Consider the following 23,179-nt stretch of genomic DNA (forward strand, 5'->3'; position numbering starts at 1 on the left):
GGGCAATGTTGACGGGTCCCTCAACCGAGGGCAGTTTGCTACGACGTGGCCTGCCTGGCCACACTTAGAACATACCATCATATTAGCTATTGCGGTGCGAACGGCAACTTGAATCGGGGCTAGATGTTCTTCATTCGCGACACGTTTAATCATGTCCGCGATAGTTGATCCCGCTGGCAGCGACCGTAAGATTTCTTTGGCTTTCGAATTACACTGTTGGCGCAAGCAGTCTGCAAGGACCGGGCCTTTTGCTTCCACAGGCAGGGTCGAGGAGTCGATCGCTGCCTGGAGGCGATCTACAAATTGTGTAAAACTCTCACTTTCATTTTGTTTTATTGTGGACCATGGCGATGGCTTGGCGACAACTCTGGAGGCTACACGGATAGCTTCTCTGGCCGCACGAGTAGTTGTCATAACTTCATGGGCCCGCAGGCCCTGGGCTTGCGCATGGGGGGTAATCATTGTTGGGTCTGTACCCATTAGCCGCTGCAGGCTGGAGCCGTGTAGTGGATGGTCCGCCCCAGTTACCCGGGCTAGTTGCCTCGTACAGTTGTCCTCCCATTCTTGTTTAAAAACAATCATCCCTGCCCCGTCAAAGATCAGTCTGCAAGTCTGTTTTATATTGAATGGGAGCATATCGTCTCCTCCGAAAATCCCGTCTATCAGGGTGGAAACCAAGGCAGAATTGAGCCCTTTGTCTGCGATTGCTTTAACAATCGTTTGTATATCCTTAGGATTTATTGGCGAGTGGACCCTTTGACCCCCATCCGTCACCCGGACTGGGAATGCTAGCGCGGCCGATGGGGCCCAGTCGGCGCATGCGGTCTTTATTTTCCTCCAGTTCGTGAGAGGGATCTCTCCCCCTCCTGGTTCCTCTTTAATTTGGATGGGAATATTTTGGCCCTTGACTCTGTTTATCTTCGTTTCCTTCTCCTCTAAGTTCGAATCAGTTGTAAGCCACTCGTCCCAGGAAGTGTCTGATCCAGAGTCGGAACTCGACTGACTGGTTACTTCCGGGTTCCGGTACCTTTTTGTCGGGCTCCGGCCCCGCCCTCTTCCCTTGTGGGTGGGTCGTTCCCTCCATCTTGACCCGCCTCGCCTTCTGACCGACAGGGTGTTTGCCCTATGAGGGCATTTTTTCCGATAGCCGCTCTGATTGGGTTTCCGCCCCTCATTCACGCCCCCCTTCTCTCCCCGTTCGTCCCCGCCGCTTTTCTCCTCCTTGTTCTCCTCCCCTTCTTGTTTGTGTGCGCTTGTTGATTTTAGCGCTTCCTCCCTGTTCCCGCCGGAGGCATTCTCGCCCTGCCCTTCTTTTTTGTGCTCGGCGCCATCTTGGGGCGCGTAGGGCGGTGGCGTAGTCCAGATTTCTTTAGGTTCTGATTTTTCTGGGGTGCTTCTGGCCTCCTCGGCTAGCGCACCCCCAGAAGGATTTAGCTCGTTTTTGTCCTTCCGTAAGCGGGTCGGGGTTTGGGGATTGAGGGGACGCGTCGCCCTCTTGCAGATCTTTAGGCTCAGCAGAATCACCAGCGTCTGGGGGGAGCAAAGTCTGTGTGGCTGCCCCGACTCCCAATTTCGGAGTGGCCAGCAAACAGCTCTTTGCCGCCCTCCAGGTCTCCTGTTCTTGTATAGCTTTCTGCAGGGCGTGTACCACTTTTCCCCATGATTTAAGGTTTTTCCCACGACCCGAGGACATCGTCTCCTCGGCTAACGCTTTAGTGCACTTCTCCCACACTTCAGGGTGGAGAATATCCACCGGCCGGTCAATGACCCCAATTTGTAAAAGTCTCGCAACTGCGAGAGTAAAATCTTTAGGTTTACAATCAATCCCCCACTGTTTATGTAATTGAGATACGACCTTCACAAGGGCTTCCATCCTCCTTGTTTCCCGGGTTTCGGCACCACTTGTTGCCTATCGTTGGCGTGACGACCTGGTTCAGGAACGGCACGACGACCAACCCCAGGTCGTTCGGTCCATCAGCTCACAGACACCAATGTGGTGGACGGCAAATGGCGTTTATTGGTGGGCGACATAGCATTATATAGCTTGGGTTTACAACATCACATCCGTCTGCTTACGTCGTAAATTAAACACTATTGGCTATTAGGAGAGGAGTCTTATCTTTCCGTACAGCGCGACATCTTCCGGCTGCCAGGCCCTAGCTATCTACACCTGAGTCCTTCAGTTTAAAGCCCGCTTCACCAAGTTGGCCAGCCTGCTGCCAAAGATTCCCTCGCTTCTTCTAGACAGGTGGATCCCATCCCTCTCTAACAGGTTATCGTCATCCCAGTACGTCCCGTTGTCATTTCACTGAGATGAGGCATGTGTTTGCAGTTCAGCAAGACGCCTTGGAATGGACCACCAAAACTCCGCACACAGGTGTCAATAGGTCAATGAGAACTGACACTGCCTAAAGGGAGGGGAAAAAAAAAAAAAGGAGAAAGGTGAACAAGCCACTAGAAAGAACTATCAGCGAGTTCCTGATCACAAGTCTGCATAATCAGAAACTCTCACAGCGTTGAAAAAATAGGTATGTCAACATATGCACCTCGTCTCCCACCAAGTTCCACAGCTGGATCAGTGGCAGACCTGTTGCGTTGTCATAATTTGTGACCTGGAAAGACAGAAAAACATTAGTTTGCAGGCATCAGCCTGCAGCAATTAATTCAGGTCATGAGTGTGAGCAATTCTCAGCAATTCTCGGGTCCGAGCCATGGAGGATGCAAGGCTAGCATCAGTGACTGCATCTCAGGTCCTCAAAACACCAACTTGGGTGGAGGCTGGAGGAAAGGTAGCTACTGCTGCCAGGCAGCTGGGACAGCCTGCTGGCAAGTTGTCTCGAGTCACTCAAATCCGTGCCCTTGCTAGAACTAGTGACGCCTTTGAGCACGGCATTAAAGCAAAGGAAGCTCTGAGACTGAGCATCACGAATGCCATCAGCTTCCCACTCGGCCGCATCAGCAACAAGAGGGAATACTCAACCCTTCCCAGCCACAGCGTCCGGAGCGGTGCCGATGCTACACAAGGAAGTTCTCAGCACCCAGATGGCTCCACAAGAACCCTTACAGCAGCCGGCCTTACAAGCTCGGCCTTTGTTTTGGATTTGAACACACACACACACACACACACACACACGGTGGGCTAGGGGGCACAGAGGATAACAGCAGCCGTCAAATCAGCAACAAGGCTTTTCCAGACAGCTCTCAGGTACCTGCGCCACTAGGACTGCGCCTTCGGTCATCTCAACAGCAGCGGCGTCAGCCTCGGAGGAAAAGTGATCCTGGCCTGTGGAAAGAAGAGAGCAGGAGAAAACAACTGAGAGAGAGAGTCACGGGCTTTAAAGGCCAGAAGGGACTATTCAGCTCATCTTGTCGCACCTCCTACATCAGTTAGGCCAGAGAATCCTCACCTGCCCTTGCTGTGGGCACTTGCTGGACCCCGTCTATTAAGCTGGAGGTCACACAAGTAGTATGCCTGCTGTGTTGCCAAAGGGAAAGGGCAAAGCGCTTTCAAAAGCCACCAGCTAAGTGAACGTGAACATCAGTGGCTGATGAATTAGCAGGCTTGCAAGACAGAAAAGTATACTTCTGCAGTACCTTTGAGCTGCCAGGAGTACTTTGATCCTGAATAAACTCAGCTCAGGGGCTTCAGGACTTTACGGACCCTGCACAGAGCGCAGGACTGTCACGGGGAGCTCAAAAGCATTTGTACCGCAGGCTGGCTGGCACCTGAACAGTGCCAAATGCCCTCTTTGCAAGCACCGGCAGCTCCAGTCTCTCAGCCCGCACAGCTTAGGTGGGTACTGTTGCTAACTCCACACCTGTAAATGCAGCAGGGAACCCTTCTGTCCCGGGCAATACAGTTACAATCGACTGGGCAGAAGTGTGTTCATTCTGGAGGACAGTTGCTTATTTCCTACCAAACTGCTGCAAAATACAGCTTCTCCCTCGTGCTCCCCACCCCGAGACCATCTCCAGCAGCAAGTGAACGACTCCTGACAAGCCCACAAATCCTGAAGGAGGTCGATCTCCTCGGGCAACATGCAAAACACTGACTTCTGCTAGAAGCAGCTTAAACCCTGCCATCCCTCTAGTCTTGGCAGGGCCTGTACCTCCTGCAGTGCTGCCAGCCACAAACCCAGGGCTGAAACCTGGCCTGACCCTGAGCCCCTACAGCCACCCCTCCCGCACCCAGAAGGGCAGCTTTTGAGACACCATCACAGCCTGCATCTCTAACCTCACCAGAAAGAATGGGGGGGAGTGGGGGCAGGGGGAATGAAAAAAGCAAACCAGAAAGCATCTCTAGGCAGTGACTGACTGACATTCTTCCAGGGCTTGGAGGCTGGTCTTTTGAACACAGAACTAGACACCTCCGTCATTTTCATAGGGAAATGCCAGATATTTGTCTAGCAGATCAAAACCTAAGTTGGCATGTACAGCTACTCTGTGACAGAAGGTGGCAGCGGAGGTACAGCTACTTCACCTCTACCCTGCCAGTCCTGCCAACTTGCTGCTTAGGAGAGTCATTCCTTCTCCATGCACAAAAAAGCCTGGCCGTTTCTCCATTTCCCCTGGCGTCGGACGGGTTATGCCATGCTAGCACATTTACAAGAAGAAAATACAATTTTTCCAGTCCTCGCTCTAGTCCCATCAGAGGCTGAGCTTGCAAGAGGGGAGGGAGAAGGTTGAGACAGAGTCATTGCTTGTACACAGCTGGCATCCATGGAAACCTGCAGGAGCACCACCGACGGTACGTCACGAGAGTCTCATTACCTGGAAGCGGTACCACGTTGTCCAGGAAAACTTCCGCTCCTTGGAAAGGCAGTGATAAGAAATCAGACCTTAAAGAAAAGAGAATCGATCACATCGTAAGAACATGCCTTTAAGTTACTCCTGTATTCTTGAAGGTGACACTGATTAATTAATTGCTCTAACAGATATTCAGTTGAAAATTAATGACAGTCAAAAAAAAACCCCCAAAAACGAGACTATTCTCCCAGCAATCTAAGCAGCAGCAGCAGCAGCAGCAACAGCAATAAATTGTCTGATTAGCATGCCAAGTTGGACTGGGCTCCAAGCAAAAACCACCTCCCTCATGGAGGCTGTACTGCTTTTCTCCCACCTCTGGGGCACAATCAAGTATTTCCTGGGCTTGTGTAAGAAAACCCTCATCCAGTATGGCTCTCCCAGCCCATGGAGCTGGGGCATAGAGAATCTGCATCTTATTCCTACCTCATCAATTAACTACACTCTGGGGCCTCCTGAAGGCCTCCTTTTGCTCAGCTTCCACGCTGAGGTGGGAGAATTTGCAATTGCCTCTCCCTCCCCTTCAAAAAAGCCTTGCAAGAGCTTGCTGTGCTCCCAAGGGCTCCACACCCGCTGCTGAGACAAACCTTTCTACCAGTTCCCACTTCAGCTCTGGAAAATCCTATAAGCAATTCAAATGATACGGATGCCTCTGATGAAGATTCAAGCCAGATAAGAGCAGTTCGAGACCTGATTTGTCTGAGCGTGTCGACCTTCACTTTGTCGTATCCTCTGTAGTCCACGTATCTGAGCTCCACTTCACCGGTCTCTTCGAAGTAGCTGATGACTTGAGCCCGTAACCACGCCCCACCCAGGCCTGGAGCCGCGCAGATAATACCAACTGCAGAACAGAAGAGCTCCGTTGAAGTGGCTTCCCAGAAATCAGCGCTTCAGGCTGATTCCTAGTGCTGCACAGTTCTCTACTGAGAAGCAACAGCATTTCTTCTCACGCTGCTGCCATCTTCCTTCCACACCCCCCCCAGCCCTCCATCAGACAAGCCTGCCGCTGGCACGCCGGAGAGCTGGCTTGTACTCTCAAGTCTCTGTCTGCCACTACCATGCTCTTCTAGCCAGGCATCCAGTTCCCTTCCAGCCTTTGGCCACTAACAGTGAGCTCTGTCTCCAAGAAGGAAAGGAAGCACTAAGAACCCCTCCCCCTTCCTTGTGATGCACCCTCCACTTTACACCATGTGCAGACAGTGACACGATGGACACTTGGGAGGAGTCCCACGCTTTGTCAGCAAAAATCCTCCAGGGGCCAAGTTGGTTGGAAATGCCCTGAGGCGGACTTGATCTCATTCTGAAGTTCAACATGCAGCTAAGTGGCTGGGGAGGGGGGCACTGCAGGCACGAGGGGGATAAGGAAGAGCAGAGCAACATCTCTACTCTGGCAGCAGCTAGGCAAGCAACTCTCTGAACTGGCACATTCTCATCCACTGGGAAACTTCCCGACCCGAACTCGGGGGCATCAGGCTTTCGCATGACCCTAGAAGTTTCTCAAGTGAACCGTTTGTGAGCAACCAAGTTACTTGCCTTCTACTGGAGTTGGCAGGGTTGGAATTGCAGGTTGAGAGTAGCAGGCGTACATCTGCTGGTCAAGGCTACGCAGGGCGTGGAAAGTGGGGTGTGTATACTGCTGTAGAAACATGTGTCCAGCATCGACTTGGTTTGCCACGACCACTTCTACAGGAACTCCATCTGGGAGGAAGAGCTGCCATGTGGAGGAAAGAAAGTCTCATTAGCGTTCATTGCAACACAAGCTTCCTTCACAGCAACTCCATGTTCCGCCACCAACTCCTGAGGCTTACAGCCATGGGTGGAAAGGCCCTTGCACTCTGGTATTTCACTTGCAAAGGCTGCTTGGGATCAGGAGCAGAAAGCTATTCCCTGACACTCCGTGCTGTTCTCAAGGAAATCAGACCAGGGACGGGGCCCATCTTGTACAGGAAGAGACTCTCGGCCGGGTCCTGCACTTGGCTCACAACAACCCCAGGCAACGCTAGAGGCTTGAGAAAGAAGAGCGGCTGGAAAGCTGCCTGGCGGAAAAGGACCTGGGGCTGTTGGTCGAGCGCCGGCTGAGCGTGAGCCAGCAGTGTGCCCAGGTGGCCAACAGCACCCTGGCTTGTGTCAGAAATAGTGTGGCCAGCAGGACTAGGGCAGTGATCGTCCCCCTGTACTCAGCACTGGTGAGGCCGCACCTCGAGAACTGTGTTCAGATTTGGGCCCCTTGCTACAAGAACGACATGGAGGTGCTGGAGCATGTCCAGAGCAGGGCAATGAAGCCGGCGAAGGGTCTAGAGAACAAGTCTGAGGAGGAGCGGCTGAGGGAACTGGGGTTGTTTAGCCTGGAGAAAAGGAGGCTGAGGGGAGACCTGATCACTCTCTCCCAGGACCTGAAAGAAGGTTGTAGTGAGGTGGGGGTTTCTCTCTTCTGCCAAACAACAAGCGATAGGACAAGAGGAAATGGCCTCCAGTTGCACCAGGGGAGGTTTAAATTGAATATTAGGAAAAATGTCTTCCCCAAAAGGGTTGTCAGGTACTGGAACAGGCTGCCAAGGGAAGTGGTGGAATCACCGTCCCTGCAGGTATTTTAAAGGCTGTGTGTAAATGTGGCACGCGGGGCCATGGTTTAGTTGTGCACTTGGCAGTCTTAGGTTGGCATGTGGATTCAATGATCTGAAAGGTCTTTTCCAACCTACATGATTCTATAAGTCTACATTTCTCAGCTCAGGCAGAATGGAAGCAGGAGTGGAAGACCAGGGAGATCAATCTGATCCGTAACAGTTACGCAAGCTGGAGAACGGAGAGCCACACAAAACCCAGCTGGTTTACAGGGCATCTCTGAACCAGCCACATGGATCTAGCCCGCTCCGCGAGCAGTGACCAACACCAACAGCCTTCCACCTGGACATCAGCGTAGCCAGCGAGCTTGGACTTACCCAGGCAGTCATAAGGAGCGAATGAAGTGTCAACGGTGTTGGTGGAGGTAGAGCGTGGATGTTGGTGAGACACAGCTCTGTGAACTTCTGGCCAATCAGGCTCAGTACTTTTTCTACTTGTTGTGCAGAGCCTGGAAGACAAAAAGCCCAAAGTCAGTCTCTAGCACAGATATGCTGAGGACACTCCCACCACTGATCTAATCTAACATCCTTCACAGGCAAGACTGCTGTATTGGCTGATGCATGCCCTAGCTCCTTCTTCAAGCCCGAAGTGATCCTGCAAAAGCCATTGGTTAAACTACAGCAGCCGAAGATGTTAAAAAGCATTCGCACCTCGAGAATAGAGGGTTCACGTGCCAAGGCACAGGTGACTTGGCAGATACCTCTGCTGTAACAGCACTGAGCAGAAGAGTTTTCTAAAGCACTAGACTCAGAAATCCACAACATCTGTTTCATTTCCTTGCCCATCGATGCCCCCAAGCTACATAGTAGAGCACAAATCGAGAGGCATTCCACTTACCTTCGATGTGACAGACTCGGGAGTCACGGAAATAAGGGAGTGTTGTGACGTAAACTTTGGCACCAGACGCTTCCTTCAGGTAGTTCATAAATCTTCCTTTTCTGCCAATCAAGCGGCCAACTAAAGCCTTTGTGAAAGAGTCAAGAAACCAACAGTTAGGAAGAGGAACAGAGATCAAACAACACTCTTTGTGCCTTATTTCAGCCACATTCCCAGTTCCTGGAGTGTCGGGCCAGGCGGGATAATAAAGGCAATGCTGGACCAGGGCAGAGTTCAGCTGGTCTGGGATAAGGTCAGGTAGATAGAGATCCGTAAGCACAGCTCATCTTCATAGATTCATCTTCACATCTTGGGAGCTAAATGCTTAAATCCTCTCCGTTTAGTGGTTGTTGATCTCCCTGGGATGGCACGGAGCCGGTACCAGACTGGAAGAACCAGAAGATGGCTCTGTAGGGCAGGGCAGGAGGTGTGAGCAGGCCAGCGGTGGTTACCTTTGGGACCTCTATTTCCCAGATAGTGAAGTCGGACTTGCAGGAGCCTCCTTCTGGATGAGCGTGCTGATGCGTCACTGCCTTCCTCGTGGCACAGTCATTGTCCACAAAAGCCATGCCTTTGACAGCCAAACCTACAGGACATGCACACGTGTTAGCATTCAGACAGCCCACCCAGTCCAGCTACCAGACACAAGGCCAGGAAAGTGCAGCATTTCCTAGAGAGCTTACAGTGAGCTCTTCCTATGCATTCCGTTGGGATGTTCCTGTATCAAGTTCTCCACTGTTTCAGAAGGGGTCAAGTCCTGTCCCACGTGACCTACCAAAAGTAGGTCTAGGAACGCAACAGAGGCCTGAGTTCAGCAGGAGTCCTTCAAAATAGCAACACCTTACACAGCAGCAGAGACAGGACACTAAGTCAAAGTTACCAGCTGAAGGAGAGCTATGCTGACATCAGCCCTGCGCTGCTGCTGCTGCTGCTGCTGCTGCTGCAGCGAGGTATATTGCATTTTCCCCATGGCTTCAGGAGGGCTTTTCACAGGGAGTTCAGCATGCGGGGAGGGGGGCCCGGGACATGCAAGCTCTTCCTCTGCTCTTTGTACTGACATTACGTTCCTGCCCCAAGAGGGGTTGCCCAGTGACCTGAATGCCAGCTGTGCACACTACTAGCTGGGGTAGGGGCTTGCCTCTTGCCCAAATTTCTCCGATGCTTGAAGAAAGAAGGTGCCAGAGCTGAGCCGTGTTTTGTTTCCAAACCATCAGCTGATACCAGGAATCCTCCCACTTGGCAAGGGGGCAAACTCAAACACCTTCCTCCTGGTCAGAGCCCAGATACAGTGCAGTCAGTGTAACACAAGGCTGATCCTTCCTCCCTCCAGATGAACCAGCAGAAGCAGGAAGAGCCTCACTTGCTTGCAAGTACTCAGACCATCCAGTGCAAGACCAAAGAGAAAAAGAAACCCAACAGCCGCTTCCCATTTGCCACATCTTCCCTAGGTACACAGCACAGAGGCCTAGAAAGGCAAAGGCAAAGAGGGCAGCTGTTTGCCATAGACTTCCCGGACAAGGATGAGGATTGAAGTCTCACAGCCTGGGGGCGAAGGTCAGCTCTAGGACCTCTTATCCAGCATGGCCCCATGATCAGCTTGACCCGCTGTAGCCCCTCTCCCTACCCTTCAGCTGAGTGCAGAGCTCTCAGCCCTTCCCATCCCCAGGCTCCACAACACACGCTCGTACCTTCCTGGCACGCCAGCATTCACAACAAGGCAAAACCCTCTTCTTCCTAGGGTTGCTCTCACAAGTGAAAATGCTCGCTGGGTTTCGTCCTTCATTGTCGGCAGACTCAATCCCCATGTCTTGCAGCAAGCAGCTTGGTTCCAACTGCTTGTAGCAACTACCAAAGACATCCCCTCATTAGGGGCTCTTGGCACCACAGGCTCTTCTAAAGGATTTTCACATCCATCTCCAAGGTCAGACGGGTTAACTAACAGTTGCTCAGGCAGCGTTGTATTCTGCCAGGCGCACACCATCCAGGATGTAGAAGGCAAAAGCAACACAGAGACAGATGGAGGAACTCCTCGGACGTTGCTCCCTCTAGGGATTTCTTGGCGTGCACCTACCCTTCCAAACCACAAGGCTTCAGGGGAAGTGGTCTGCAACCAACTCATTTGATCACAGTTCCTCAGAGCACTTCCCTGCTTCATCCAGCAGCCCCTCAGAAACCTGCTGCCTTCCAGCTTCCATTCGGCAGCAGCCCGTAAGCACAGAGAGGAACCCAGTGCTTCCTAGAGGCTGCCTGAACTGAAGCAGAAACCATTTGTATGAGCACGTCTCAAACCAGCAAGGTCTTCAACAGCCTGGCCTACATCCAGACACGGCCCACTGCACTGGGCTACTCAAGCACATGCTTAGCTTTAGACAAGAATTAACTTTGTGCCGAAAGGGGACCAGCCTGTTCGCCCCTTGGCAACAGACCCTGAAGATCACCCAGCTAACACGGGATCCTACGGAGATGGGAATTCTGAGAGCAAACGCATACCCACCTGCTGCACACTGATCTGGGTTGGCACCAGAGCTTGAATCCTCTGCCAGGCTCACCGCAGCACTGCCCTGACACTCCGAGGTCAGGGGGAGAGAAACACAAGCAGGGCCACTGCTTTCATCCGGAGGTCCTGTTGCTTCCGGCTTTGCAGTGTCCTCTGCAACGGTGCTGGGCTGCAGTGTGGTCACGGACAGGTCTGGATGGTCCTCTGAGAGATTTGGCCTCTCATGAGTTTGACAGGGAAGAGAGGGTGTCGTCGACTCTGCTGATGGCAGGGAGGTCGAGGTTTCATTCTCGGGGTGTTCCTCTTCCTCGAAGACTGCCTCTCTCATGGGAACGCCCGCTTCTTCCTTTGGTGGTGAATCCTCCTCTGGCGCTTCTTGCTGCTGCTCTTCTTCAGCAGCTACGCTTTCTTGTTTGTCAGAAGAGCTCGCCTGCTTTTTTCTGTGGGAATAGATCCACCAGCAGCCAAGAAGTGCCAGCGCGCCGGGTATGGCGTATGGGATGATTTTGCGGAAGTATGAAGGCATTTTCCAGAGCCTCAGCAATTCTCTCTAGAAGGAGCAGCAGAAAGCATGTGAAGAGAGTCACAGGCAAGGTAAGAGGAAGGCTGAAGTTTCATCAAGGTCTTGAGGTATTTCCATTAGCATGAACAGGCTTCTCTTCCAGCCGCTCTTTACATTCACATCTCTGCTCTACCAGCAGAGCACAGAACAAGATCCTTACCTAAGACTAGGGATCTCTCGACATTTGTCACCGTTAGACTCATCGATTTCACATGAGCTCACCTTTACACTTCCAGCCATTTCACCACCTTTCTCCTGCCTCACCCTTGCAGGTCAGGACTACACGCAGGACAGCATCCAGCACTGTGAGTTTCTCCAGCGCCAGGCTGGGTTCACAACACAGCTGGACCACGAGCCTTCCAGGACACAGACTTGAGACACTGCAGGTCTCCCCAGTTCTCTGCTTGAAAGGCAGCATCACTTTCCTGAGACTTTCATAGGGTGACAACACACGCTTCCAGCTCTAAAACAGAACTCACGGAAGGTGAAATGCTTTGCAAACGTTCTCATCCACAGCATGGCAAGACACCGGTGCGTGGGCACACGACAGAAGGCTGGAGTTGAGCAGGAGCTAAACAGCAACACGCAGCTACTGCCTTGACTTTGACCCACACAGTGCAGGAATTCCAAAACAAAGAGCACCTACAGCCTGATGAAGCAAGTGTCTCCCAAGAGCCACGAGTCCCTCAGAAAGATGTTGCCGTCCTGAAGATGGGAAATATGCTCTAACACCCTTAGAGGAGTGGTATTTGTCCAGCTTTGAAAGCAGCCTGGGTAGAGACACCACTACTTCGGAACCCAGCTCCAAAGTTTGTTCTACATCTCAACTGACTACGTTAACCGCTGCTACTCCTCCGACTTCTAGAGCTGAAAGCTGCCTCTTACTCTAGAGAGAAAGAGTGTGAACCCTTCCCTGCCTGGACACTGCTGAGACTCGTGTCCCGCTCATGCTCCTCCATTTACAAGCTTCACCTGGGTTACAGGAGGCAGGGCTGACGTGCCTTTCCTTTTCCTTAAGGAAAGCCTACAGCTGGAACACAAAGCTCCACAGTTACCCACATCCCCAAAACAGCCTTGCTACAGAGCGCTTACAGTTTTCACGGAGCAGAAATTAAAGGAAAACGCCTCGTGTCTGACGATGCTTACACACGACAGACTTTTTTTAACCTGCTACACCACATGGTTGGAAGATGCAGCACATCCTTCTCTCTCATTTCCTCCATGGGATTGCTCCTAAAGCCCACGTTTGTTTTCCAACACGTTTAAGCGCCACAAAACCCTCTCTCCATTGCCAATTTGACAGCCAGTTCAGGACTGCAGGGGCAATGGGATCATTTCAGTACATGGCGGGAAGTAAGCCTGGGATTTTCCTGGCAGCAGCAGAACAGAAAATAGCAACATGTCAAATCCCATGACCTTAAACACTGCCAAACTGGAGGGAGCCTGGCACGACAGTCCTTTCCCAACAGGCAGGGCTCTGCGCAGTCCCGCACCAAAAATCGAGCTGAGCCTGTGCGGAGCTCACACACTGTATGCGCTCCCCCCCCGCACCACCAGTCACTTCCACTTCCTTCTGGCATGTCAGGAATCTGGTCTAAATGTCACACCTTCTACCAAGGCACTGCCCTAGAGCTGCAGCTAGGACAAGAGACTTTTCCAACTTGCTAGATATTCTCCACGGTAGGTCCGGATGGGATTAAGACACCAAGGGGAGAGTAGGGGACAGTCAGCTCTCCAAATCTGCATCCTGACTTCATTTATGGAAAACTCCTGATAAAGATCAGGGAGATGAGGACAAGAATCAAGAACGCGCACACTCACCTACCTACCTGAAGGAAAAAAAAGGCAAAAAAAAAAAAAAAAAAGCCAAGGACAGTCAACTGATTCTACTTGTTCGCTTTAGGGTCCCAGAGCAGTTTTAAATCACCTTGTTTCTCTAGGCAGGACAAACAACCCTTCAGTATTCACAGAGTGGTAAGGTCAGACATGTTGGCAGCATGAGGTTCACAGAGAAGCCCGAGAATTGATTCTCAAGGTGCGAGAGGGGAGCTGAGCAAGCACTCGCTCCAGATTTTCAGGGCTTTCAGGAAGGTGTGTTCTGGGGGCAAGCTGCTTTGAGTCTCTACAGGAAGAGAGACAAGGACCTGCTGCTGACCTGTGGCTACCGTCAGCAGCAGAGCCCTCTGCCTCTCCAGCCCACACTTTCCCGCCTTGTACGCAGGAGTTACCTATCGGCTTTCGGCCGCTACTTGAACGGCTGCCTGTGCCCTGCTCCTTCTCTGTCTCCCTTCCTACCCCATCAGGCAGGCTGAGCTTCCTGTCATTCTAGGCTGAGCCCAACGCCCCGGGCTACACTGTCACCCCCCCTACTCACCTATCCTAGGATATGGTCACTAAGAAGAATTAGCAGCTAGGAACTCTACCCATAGCCCTGGCCAGCCTCTAAAGGAGTAAGAGCTCAGCCTAGAGCTCTGAAGGTCTAGGCCAGCCTATCCTTTGATCCCGTATCTACCTACTCTATGATCTGTCCTGAAAGTCCAATCACAGTTACCTTTGAAAGAGGATGGAAGTTGAGGAGAAGTGGGCAGTAATGGAGAAATGGTTGAAAAGAGTCGGCGTGCACGTAGCGAGGGAAGGAGCCGAGTTATCCCAAAGGGCAGCTCGGCCCAACTGGCTTTCGCTGGCCCGCTTTTCAGCTTATAAAGCCCCGGTCCGGTGAGGTCACAATCGCCGGGCGGGTGCCGCATCACTGCCCCTTTGTGACACGGGGTCCGCACGGGGACGTGTCCCCTCAAGGCCACGGCGCTGTCACAATCCAGGCGCCTTCCCTGTAGCCAGTAGCTGGCGGCCCCTGGGATTCCCCACGCGCTGCTGTCGAAGGGCTGTTCATCCACTAGCAGAGCTCCCACCTCTTCCCCGAGCTACACCAGCCAGATCAATAAAAACCTGCCCAGGGCTGTAAGCGTGCCTGTTCGCTGCTTTGGCCGGAACATTCTGTATGCTGAGGGTTCTGTGCCACTCTTCCCAGGTACGCGACCATGTCCGTGAGACTCATGGAGCAAAACACCTGGTCGCTTAGAGGTTCGTTTCCAATGAATTTGATCTGCCAAGATGAAGAGACAGCCACATGCGTAGTCAGAACTAGTGCTACCAAAGAAGCACCTTCAGCTAAGGCACTGCCTTGACCTTGGCTGGCTGCTACGTCCCCACTCAACTGCTCTGCCACCCTGGAGCTCCAAAAAACGTTTATGAGCAGCTTTTTTGCGTCTTCACCTTTTCTCCTCCGGGTTCTGTAAGCTTTCTGTCACCCACAACTTTGCCAAATTCCCCCTTGGGGTGCCTGGATTGGCAGTTTTTTCTCCTGCCCCGCTTGGCTAATGTATTTTTGGGCTGTCCCCATTTATGACATCTGGTCCAAGCCCTTGTTCCTGCTTGGCGGGCAGTGAGTATTGCTCCTGTCCTGATGAGGCAGCTGGTTATTATTGCTGCCTCACTTGAGCTGGCTGGTTTGGCCCCTGCCAAACCGCTCAAGGATCCAGTTTGAACTGGCACAGGGCAAGTCTGTGCTGGGAGGGCTTAAAGGGATCCGGTTTGTAATGGGACACTGCCAAATCTGTGCTGAGGGGCTTAAGGGGATCCAGTTTGTACTGGGAGGTGGCCCAGTGTGTAGTTCGAAAGGTTACATGGAACACGTTTGCACTGGGAGAAAGCTGAGTCTGTACAGGGAGCGGTTAAAGGGACGCAGTTTGTACTGGTCATGTACTGGGAGGGGGCCAGGGGATCCAGTTTTTGCTGTTCGTGGTGCCTGTCTGTCCCGGGCGGTGGCTAGGGGATTCAGTTTGTCCTACGACAGGGCCAACTCTGTGCAGGGAGAGGTTCAAGGGATCCAGGGTGTAGTGGGACAGGGCTCATTCTTTACAGGGAGGGGTTAAAGGGATCAAGTTTGTCCTGGCAACTTTGTACAAAACTTCTTCCAAGTGAAAAAGTTTCTCCTCATCTTGAGATGGAACTTCCTGCGTTCCAGTTGGTGCCCCTTGGCCCTTATCCTGTCAAGGGGGCACCACTGAAAAGAGTCTTGCCCCATCCTCTTGACATCCACCCGTTGGATATTTATAAGCCTTGTTAAGGCCCCCTCTCAGTCTTCTCTTCTCCAGGCTACACAGACCCAGCTCCCTCAGCCTTTCCTCATACGAAAGGAAACCCCTAATCATCCCGGTAACCCTTGGCTGGACTCTCTCCAGTAGTTCCCTGTCTTCTTGAACTGGGGAGCCCAGAACTGGACACACAACTCCAGATGTGGTGTCACCAGGGCAGAGCAGAGAGGGAGGAGAACCTCCCTGGACCTGCTGGCCACGCTCTTCTTAATGCACCACAGCACACCATTGGCCGCCTTGGCCACGAAGGAACATTGCTGGCTCGCCCTTAACTTGGTGTCCACCAGGACTCCCAGGTCCTTCTCCGCAAGGAAAACACGCAGCCAGTCGTGTCTTTAGCTGTCTGGAGAGCACCCGCTCTCGGCCCTCCACACCAAGGCTGAGCCCAGCTCCCGCAGCAGGGTGGAGCGGAGACATTTCCCCATTCCCCTGGGGCAGCCGTCCCCAGCGCTCAACAGGCAACCTGCCCGGCCTGTGTGCTGCAGCGGCCTGTCGAGCAGCGCCGGGCCGAGGGGCCGCCGAGGCGGGGGAGCCACCCTGCGCGCGCTCAGCAGGATCAGGCCGCTCTCTCCTCAGCCGCCATGAGCAGCGCTGGCAGGATGAGCCCTCCCCTGCCCGGCCTCTGGGTGGGGAAAGAGACATGGCTTTGTGCTGCCCTTACCAGGGGGGTCCCGAACCAGTGCTACACTGCTGGGAACTGGTTTAGGCTGGTGAGCGGGACCCCCTGGCCTAAGCGCCACTCCTCCCAGTCTGGTGTCATTGGCCAGCTTGCTGAGGGTGCCCTCTGCCCTGTCACCCAGACCATTAATTAAGGAAGATGTTAACAAGATCAGACCCCAGTATTGGCCCGGCCGTTCAGCTTCTTTCAGGCCCCCTTGCTGTCGGCTCATCCAGCCCCTTTCTGTTCAAGTGCCTTGAACTCCACCTTGAAAACCAAGAGATGGCAGCATGGACATGTGCAAGCACACTGCTTTCAAAATCCCGTCACATAAACCTCCCACACTGGCTATTGCCACCAATTGTCCCAAAACCTCCAGAGAAGAAAACACCCCATGAATTACGTATGCAAGGCCAACAAGTGTTTTTAATTTGGACTTTGGCAAGGCGATCCCAACAGCTGAGCAGGGATTAAAGCTCTTCCTCAAGGGACCCGTGGGCAGGCGGGCCAGGCGGCAGAGCTGTCCGAGTCTCTGGAAGGTCTCTCCGAGCTCTTCGTGGCCAGAAGCAGCACTGGGAGGAGGGGCAGGCTGGGCCGCTGGTGCCCTTTGTGCAGCTTGGTCCCTGCTGGCGGCAGTTCTGGTGCTTCCTGACTTCCTCCTCCTCCTTTTTCTTCTCCCGCTCCTCTTCTCTGGCACAGCAGAAGAAAGATGCTGTGCTCCTTCTTCCCCCAGGATCACAGTGTGCCCCCGTCACCACAGCAGTGCCCTGAGTGTGTGTCTGACACGCATCTCCAGGGCGCTGAAACCCTCCTCCTCCCTGCTGAGGGCTCATCCTGCGTGGTGTCCACAAACCGGCTGCGGAGCGCATAGCCCCGTCTCAGGGATCCGCTCCGCTCTCTCTTCCTCAGCACGGTCTTCTGCTGAGCAGCCCTGGGTGCGGGAGCCAACTGGGATCTGGCGCTGGAGGGCCTGGGAGCTGTGGCATCCCTGGGCGTGCGGTCGCGGCTCGGAGGACTAGGTCTCCTCCTCCTCCTCCCTGCTGAGGGCTCATAGTTCGTGGTGTCCGCGAACCAGCTTTGGAGTTCATCGCCCCGCAGCGGGGATCTGCTCCGCTCCCTCTGCATGGGAACGGATTGCTCCCGAGCAGCCTTGGGTGTGGGAGCCTGCCTGGAGCTGGCACTGGAGTGCCCTGAAGCTGCGCCAACCGCTGGGGCCTGGTAACAACGTGGAGGACTTGTTCTCCTCCTCCTGGCAGCTGAGCAGTCATAGTCCGTGGTGTCCACAGGCCAGCTGCGGAGATCATTGCCCCACTGTGGGGATCTGCTCCGGGCCCTATCCCTGGCACCGTTCCTCTCGCAGCGGGAGGAAGGGCCGAGTCCGTGCTTCTCTTTCTTGCTGTCTTCTTGCACGGGGTGCAGCACAGGCTGAAGTGGTTGACAGCGGACTTGGCACACAGCTTTTCTTCTGGACACCAGCCTTCTACAGCCGCAGAAGAAGCGATTCAAGCAGAAGCCCACGAAGGAGACAATGCTGAGCCTGCCTGGCCAGGTGGGGCACGGCCAGCCTGCAGAGGCCTCCCGTGCACCTGCCGCGGTGAGCTGGCTGGTGCTGGCTGTTGCGGAGGAGCTGCTGTGCTCTGGAGAGTCCTCCGTGCCCACCGCCACGTCCTGCAAAGAGAGCTGTGAAAAGGTCCTGCCCTTTCCTCCTGACAAGACCAGAACAGTGGGGAACCCCCGGAAGCTGTGGGAGGGGACAGCTAAGGGCCTCCCAAAGGCTCTCCTGGCGGGCTGCAAAGGCAGAAGGGCCAAAGGCGGACAACTAGGATGGGTCTAGGTGGGAGGCTTTGGGAGGGAGCAGCCTTGTGGCTGTGAAGATCGCTGCAGCGTGGGAGGGAACAGAGAGCAATGCCAAGATGCCAGAAAGAAATCCCCTGTCCATCTGGTGCCCTGACCCACCTCCCCAGAGTTACCTTAGTCAAACGGGGCGGATCCCGTGGTCTCACAGGACCCACCTGCTTGCTGCCAGCCGCCCACTGCTTGAAGAAGGAAGGGGCATATGATGGCACCTGTGCGGAAGAAGCCCTTTCTCCACTTTTCAAATCAGAGCGCCTGGAGAGAAAAAGAGTGATTTCCGTTTAGGGCTGCTCCTCAGCCTCCTCTAGGGTTCAGGCATTTACTTGGAGCAGACTCTACGACAGAGGGAAGACGTAACCAAGACTACCAATGGGAAACTGGATTGGGCTCTTCCCAACACGTCTGCCCCTGTCGGAGCAAGAGCTCGTCTTTATACCCCCTACGGCCTCCATTTCATCGAATCATAGATTGACAGAATGCTTTGGGTTGGAAGGGACCTTCAAAACCGTCTGGTTCCAAGTCCCCTGCCATGGGCAGGGACACCTTCCACTAGATCTGGTTGCTCAACGCCCCATCCAGCCCGGCCTTGAACACTTCCAGGGATGGGGCATCCACAACTTCTCTGGGCAACCTCTTCCAGGGTCTCACCATGCCCACCATTAAGAATTTCTTCCCCGTAGCTAATAGAAATCAAGGTCGTTCAGGTTAAACCCATTACCCCTCGTCTTATTACTACACTCCCTGAGATAAAGTCCCTCCCCATCTTTCCTGTAGGCCCCCTTAAAGTCCTCCTGTCTACATTAGCCAGCCTCTGACAGCAGACAAGTAGCACTTCCCACCAGGGCAGCAGCCCAAAGCCCAGCAAGGAAAGAAAAGGACTGACGCGGAGTAGTTCCATTTGACAGCATTGAATGATGCAGGCAGTAATTGTCTCCTGTGACAGAAACGCTCAGGAGGATGAGAAGAAAAACAGCAAATCCAGGAAAAGGAAGCATATTCTGCAAATGATTTGAGTACTGGTTGTTACCTGACATAAAACAGTAAATAGGCTTGCTGCCTGAGAACTCTCTCGATGCCACATGGATCCACACGCATATCGTCCATCTCATACCACAGTCCATTGCTGGCCTGTAAAAAAAGACAACGATATCTGGAGATGAACTGCATGGTTTCTCCACAAAAACACAGGCAGATAACTACAGAACCAAGGGTACGCCCAAGCCAATCCAATCCAGCCGGTCAGGAGACCTTCTAGCCCAAAACCTCGGCTGCCAGTAACACTGCCGTGTTTCCCTTGTTAGGAAGGGAGTTGCTCTTTACCTTTGCGTAGCAGAAATAGTGTCCTGAACCACAGCTGACACCGCTATGCACCACCACGGCGTACAAGGAGTAGAGCAGCGGTTCTCCAGCTGCCTCAGACATGTACGGGCGAAGATCCAAGTACTCGGGATACTTCACAAGCTACGGAGAGACCAAGAGGGCTCAGAAACGATCCCCCGATACGACATGCCTCAGCCTTCCAGGACTAAAGGCCAGCGGGGTCTAAATACACCGTTGGTGCTCACCAACACTTGGGTTTTCCCTAAAGCAACAGGTAATGGTTTGGGTGGCAGGAAACTGTTCTCGGCCAAAGCAGCTCTGCCGCAGCAGACTACGTGCTCGTCCTCCCACGGGAACTCTTCTCTCCCCTCCCCAGAAGGGAACACAAAACACTCAGCATGAACAGCTTGGGAGAGAGCGTACTGCTTGGGGAAATCTCCTGCTCCAGGAAGAGAAAGTTGCACTCCAGTTGCGTACACACCTTGTTGATCTTCTCGCCGATGAAATGGTCAAACCGTTTGAGACACAGCGTGAGAACCTTGGGCGGGCGATGGACTGTAAACCTCTTGGAGGCGGCAACCCTCTTGTCACACCTGGAAAGCAAGCCCAGAGCCAAGTGCTGAAATGCACCCTTAAGTGCACCCTTGTTCCCCCAGAAGGCCAGCCAAGCTTTCACGTCTCACACATCCTTACGCTATTGTAAGGCTATTCAGTGCCACAAGGCCCGACGGAAAAACACCTGTGTCTCGTTATTGTGCACCTACGCTACGTGAAACGATGACTGATACTCAAGGGCATGCAGCACCTTCAGGCAGGGTCTGGTATTCACACGTCATTAGCAATCATCTTACTTGCTACATTTAAAGCAGTTTTCGCCATCCAGCTGCTCGGGTTTCACAAAGTCCTTGAGAGCTGCGCTGACAGAGGAGGCTGCCTGGAGGAGTGAGAAAGGAGAGCGCTGAGCTGCGGGAAACGCCCTCGCCCAAACACGCACTAGGAGTCAACAAGACGACCCAGGTAGCCGACGCTGAGGAGACCCACCGTGAACCCGCAAGCAGTGCCCAGGAGGAGGCAGCAAGAGGGCGTTATGCTGACCGTTTCCCTCTTTTCCAAGGGATTCCCGGGGCTATCAGGAGCTTCCTCGCTGTGCCTCGGGACATCCTGGAGCACAATTACAAACCCCCCTTACTTTTATATCCAAAGGAACATCCAGGAAGGCCTCGTAGGAGTCGGAAACCGCTTTGCAGCTCAAGCATGTGACTGGAAGGCAAATCAAAATGCTCAGCGATGGGGGAAGTCGACTGTGCCGCTTTACGCTCGTCATACCTACTCCGCCAGTCACACGGGCAGCTGTTTATCACAGGCAGGCAGAGGGGCACAGACAAGTCCAAGGAGAGCAAAAAGTACCTCTGGATCTCAGAAAGCCCGCAAATATTTGATGGATGATGGTAGTTGATTGAGAATAGATGTCCAAGCTGGAAAGAAATGGTGAGGCAGAGAGTTATGTCCTCCAAGAGGTGTACTTTGTCTGAAAACTCTGGGCATGGGTTTTCCCTTGACGAGAGCACATCAAGGAGTCCAAAGGGCTTGGGAACATTGAAAAGGGAATTTGCTTGTGCTTACTCGCTGCTACCACTCAGACAAGCTCTCTGCATGGCATCGACAGTATAGCGTAAGAACTCGTGGGCATCCTCCTGCATGCCAAGCTCAAAATGTTCTCCTATTACTAAGAAAGAAGAAGTCAGTAGTTCTGTCCTACAAGAACAGAAGAAAACCTGCACAAGCACCTGAAATGACTTACGTGGGAGGACACTGATGACAGCCAAAGGCTTGATGGCACTGCCTGAGGAACGCAGGACCTTGTTAACGTGTGCTTCCATTATGCACATCATGCAGAAGCCTCGCTCACGACCTGAAGAGAGAGGGAGAGAGGGAGGGAGGGAGGGCGGGCGGGAGGGAGGGAAGCTTCTCAGGTTAGCAAAATACCCATAGCGATGGGAAACCTAATGGAGATCTTGAAGTTCTAAGAACAGTCTCCACTGCTCTTCTCCCAAGGTGCCAATGTCGCAACAAGCCCGGGGCATTTTGGTGCCTAGAAAACTTTCTTTGGAGGGACGCTTAACTGAGCAGAGTTTTCCGTGCAATAAGCCAGAAAGTGGGAAGTGCCCAGCAGACTTAGAAGGAGATGTTCGTAAAAGTACTCACACGCCTGGCTGTGCTCCCCAGAGAGCAGGTAGTTGGCCAGAGGGGGTGTGTACGTCAGGCACTGCAGGACGGAGTTGAGGAAGCACGTATTGTCCAGGTTGTGGAGTCCCGCTCCAGCTCTCTGTCGTTGCCGCCACTCCATGCAAACCATCTCCGGAGGAAAGAGGATCCTTTGTGGCGAAGGCATTCCCTCGGCAGTGACTGCAGGGAAATGACATATGAAAAGAGATGACACGATTTTGTTGCGCGAAAGCATACTTGAAAAGGCAAGTTCTGTACAGGAGCACCCAGGAGACAAGCAGCTCTAACCTCCAAGAGAGCAACATTGGGGGAAGCCTTACAGTGCCATTGAAATTGTCTGGTCAAGATAGAGTTTTGGAAAACAGTCTCCTCCCCTGCTTACTTTGCGCACAGTCCAACAAACCCACACTGATTTCCGTGCCTTGGGCTACCTTCCTTTCCCTCTAGAGTCTAGAACTGGATTAGCAGGTCAAGTCATAGAATCGTAGAATCGTAGAATCATAGAATGGTTTGGGTCGGAAGGGACCTCAAAGGTCACCTAGTTGCAACCCCCCCTGCCATGGGCAGGGACACCCTCCACTAGACCAGGTTGTCCCAAAGCCTCATCCAGCCTGGCCTTAAACACTTCCAGGGATGGGGCCTCCACAAGCTCTCTGGGCAACCCATGCCTCACCACCCTCACACGGAAGGATTTCTTCCTAACGTCTAATCTCAATCAACCCTCTTTTAGTTTCACCCCATTCCCCCTTGTCCTGCCACTACGCTCCCTGATAAACAGTCCCTCTCCAGCTTTCCTGGAGGCCCCTTCAGGTACTGGAAGGCCGCAGTTAGGAAGTCTTCCCTCTTCCTGATTGTAATGGAGGAAGACAAGCAAGTCTCTTTCACAAAAGGTAACCCTACTGATGTCAGGGCGTTCTATGAGCAATGCCATCTTTCAAAGTCTTGTACTAGTGGCGGAGGAGTGATAAAACGCATTTTCCTGTGTCTAGTCAAAATGCCTGGATAAGTCTGGCTGCTCCCAGGAAACGCCCCCGAAGTCACCCTCGGATGTCAGCACGTCAACATGCAGGGATGGAGCAGCAGCCACGTCCGTTACCCTTGGGGATTCACAAAGTCCAAGCCTGCTGGTGAAGCCGTTACTCACAGGAGTCGTTCCCCATTGCGGCCATCGCTCCTCTCAGGAACAGAGGCGAAAGCTTGGGATGACAGAGGCTGTCAGGACGTGCTCCAGAAAGAGCAGATCAGCGCCAATCCCGTCACCTGATAGGAAAGAAAGAACCGTAGCTCCACAAAATGATTCCAAAACCTGGCAAACGCAACCCACAGATCAGCGTCTGCCATCAAAGGTGCTTCAGTGGTACTTGTAACTCCTAGAGAGCAGCAGGCCGATGGCCCCACTGTCCCTGTCGCAGGACTCCAACTGACAGCAATTGCCACGGCCCCCTTGAAAGCCCCATTGCGTGCCACCTTCTCTGAGGAGGACCTGCTGCTGACCTGTGGCTACTGTTAGCAGCAGAGCCCTCTGGCTCTGCAGCCCACACTTTCCCGCCGTGTATGCAGGAGCTACCTATCGGCTTTAACAGAAGGTATGGAGCAGACTATACTTT

General features: G+C 53.3%; 1 protein-coding gene across 1 annotated transcript; it reads right to left on the bottom strand.

The window, feature by feature from the left end:
- Window positions 1-8,786: 8,786 nt before the first annotated feature.
- Window positions 8,787-22,732, bottom strand: LOC129198874 (ubiquitin carboxyl-terminal hydrolase 42-like). Its single transcript, XM_054808512.1, has 11 exons — window positions 22,717-22,732; window positions 21,552-21,752; window positions 21,148-21,258; window positions 20,970-21,072; window positions 20,754-20,821; window positions 20,536-20,606; window positions 20,198-20,280; window positions 19,828-19,939; window positions 19,347-19,487; window positions 19,054-19,154; window positions 8,787-8,887 (listed from the first exon to the last, which is right to left on the bottom strand). Exons 1-11 carry the CDS (start codon window positions 22,730-22,732, stop codon window positions 8,851-8,853), a joined length of 1,044 nt encoding a protein of 347 aa, XP_054664487.1. The 3' UTR covers window positions 8,787-8,850.
- Between the last annotated feature and the right edge of the window lie 447 nt (window positions 22,733-23,179).

Source organism: Grus americana, chromosome 37 (assembly GCF_028858705.1).
Source record: "Grus americana isolate bGruAme1 chromosome 37, bGruAme1.mat, whole genome shotgun sequence".
NCBI lineage: Eukaryota > Metazoa > Chordata > Aves > Gruiformes > Gruidae > Grus > Grus americana.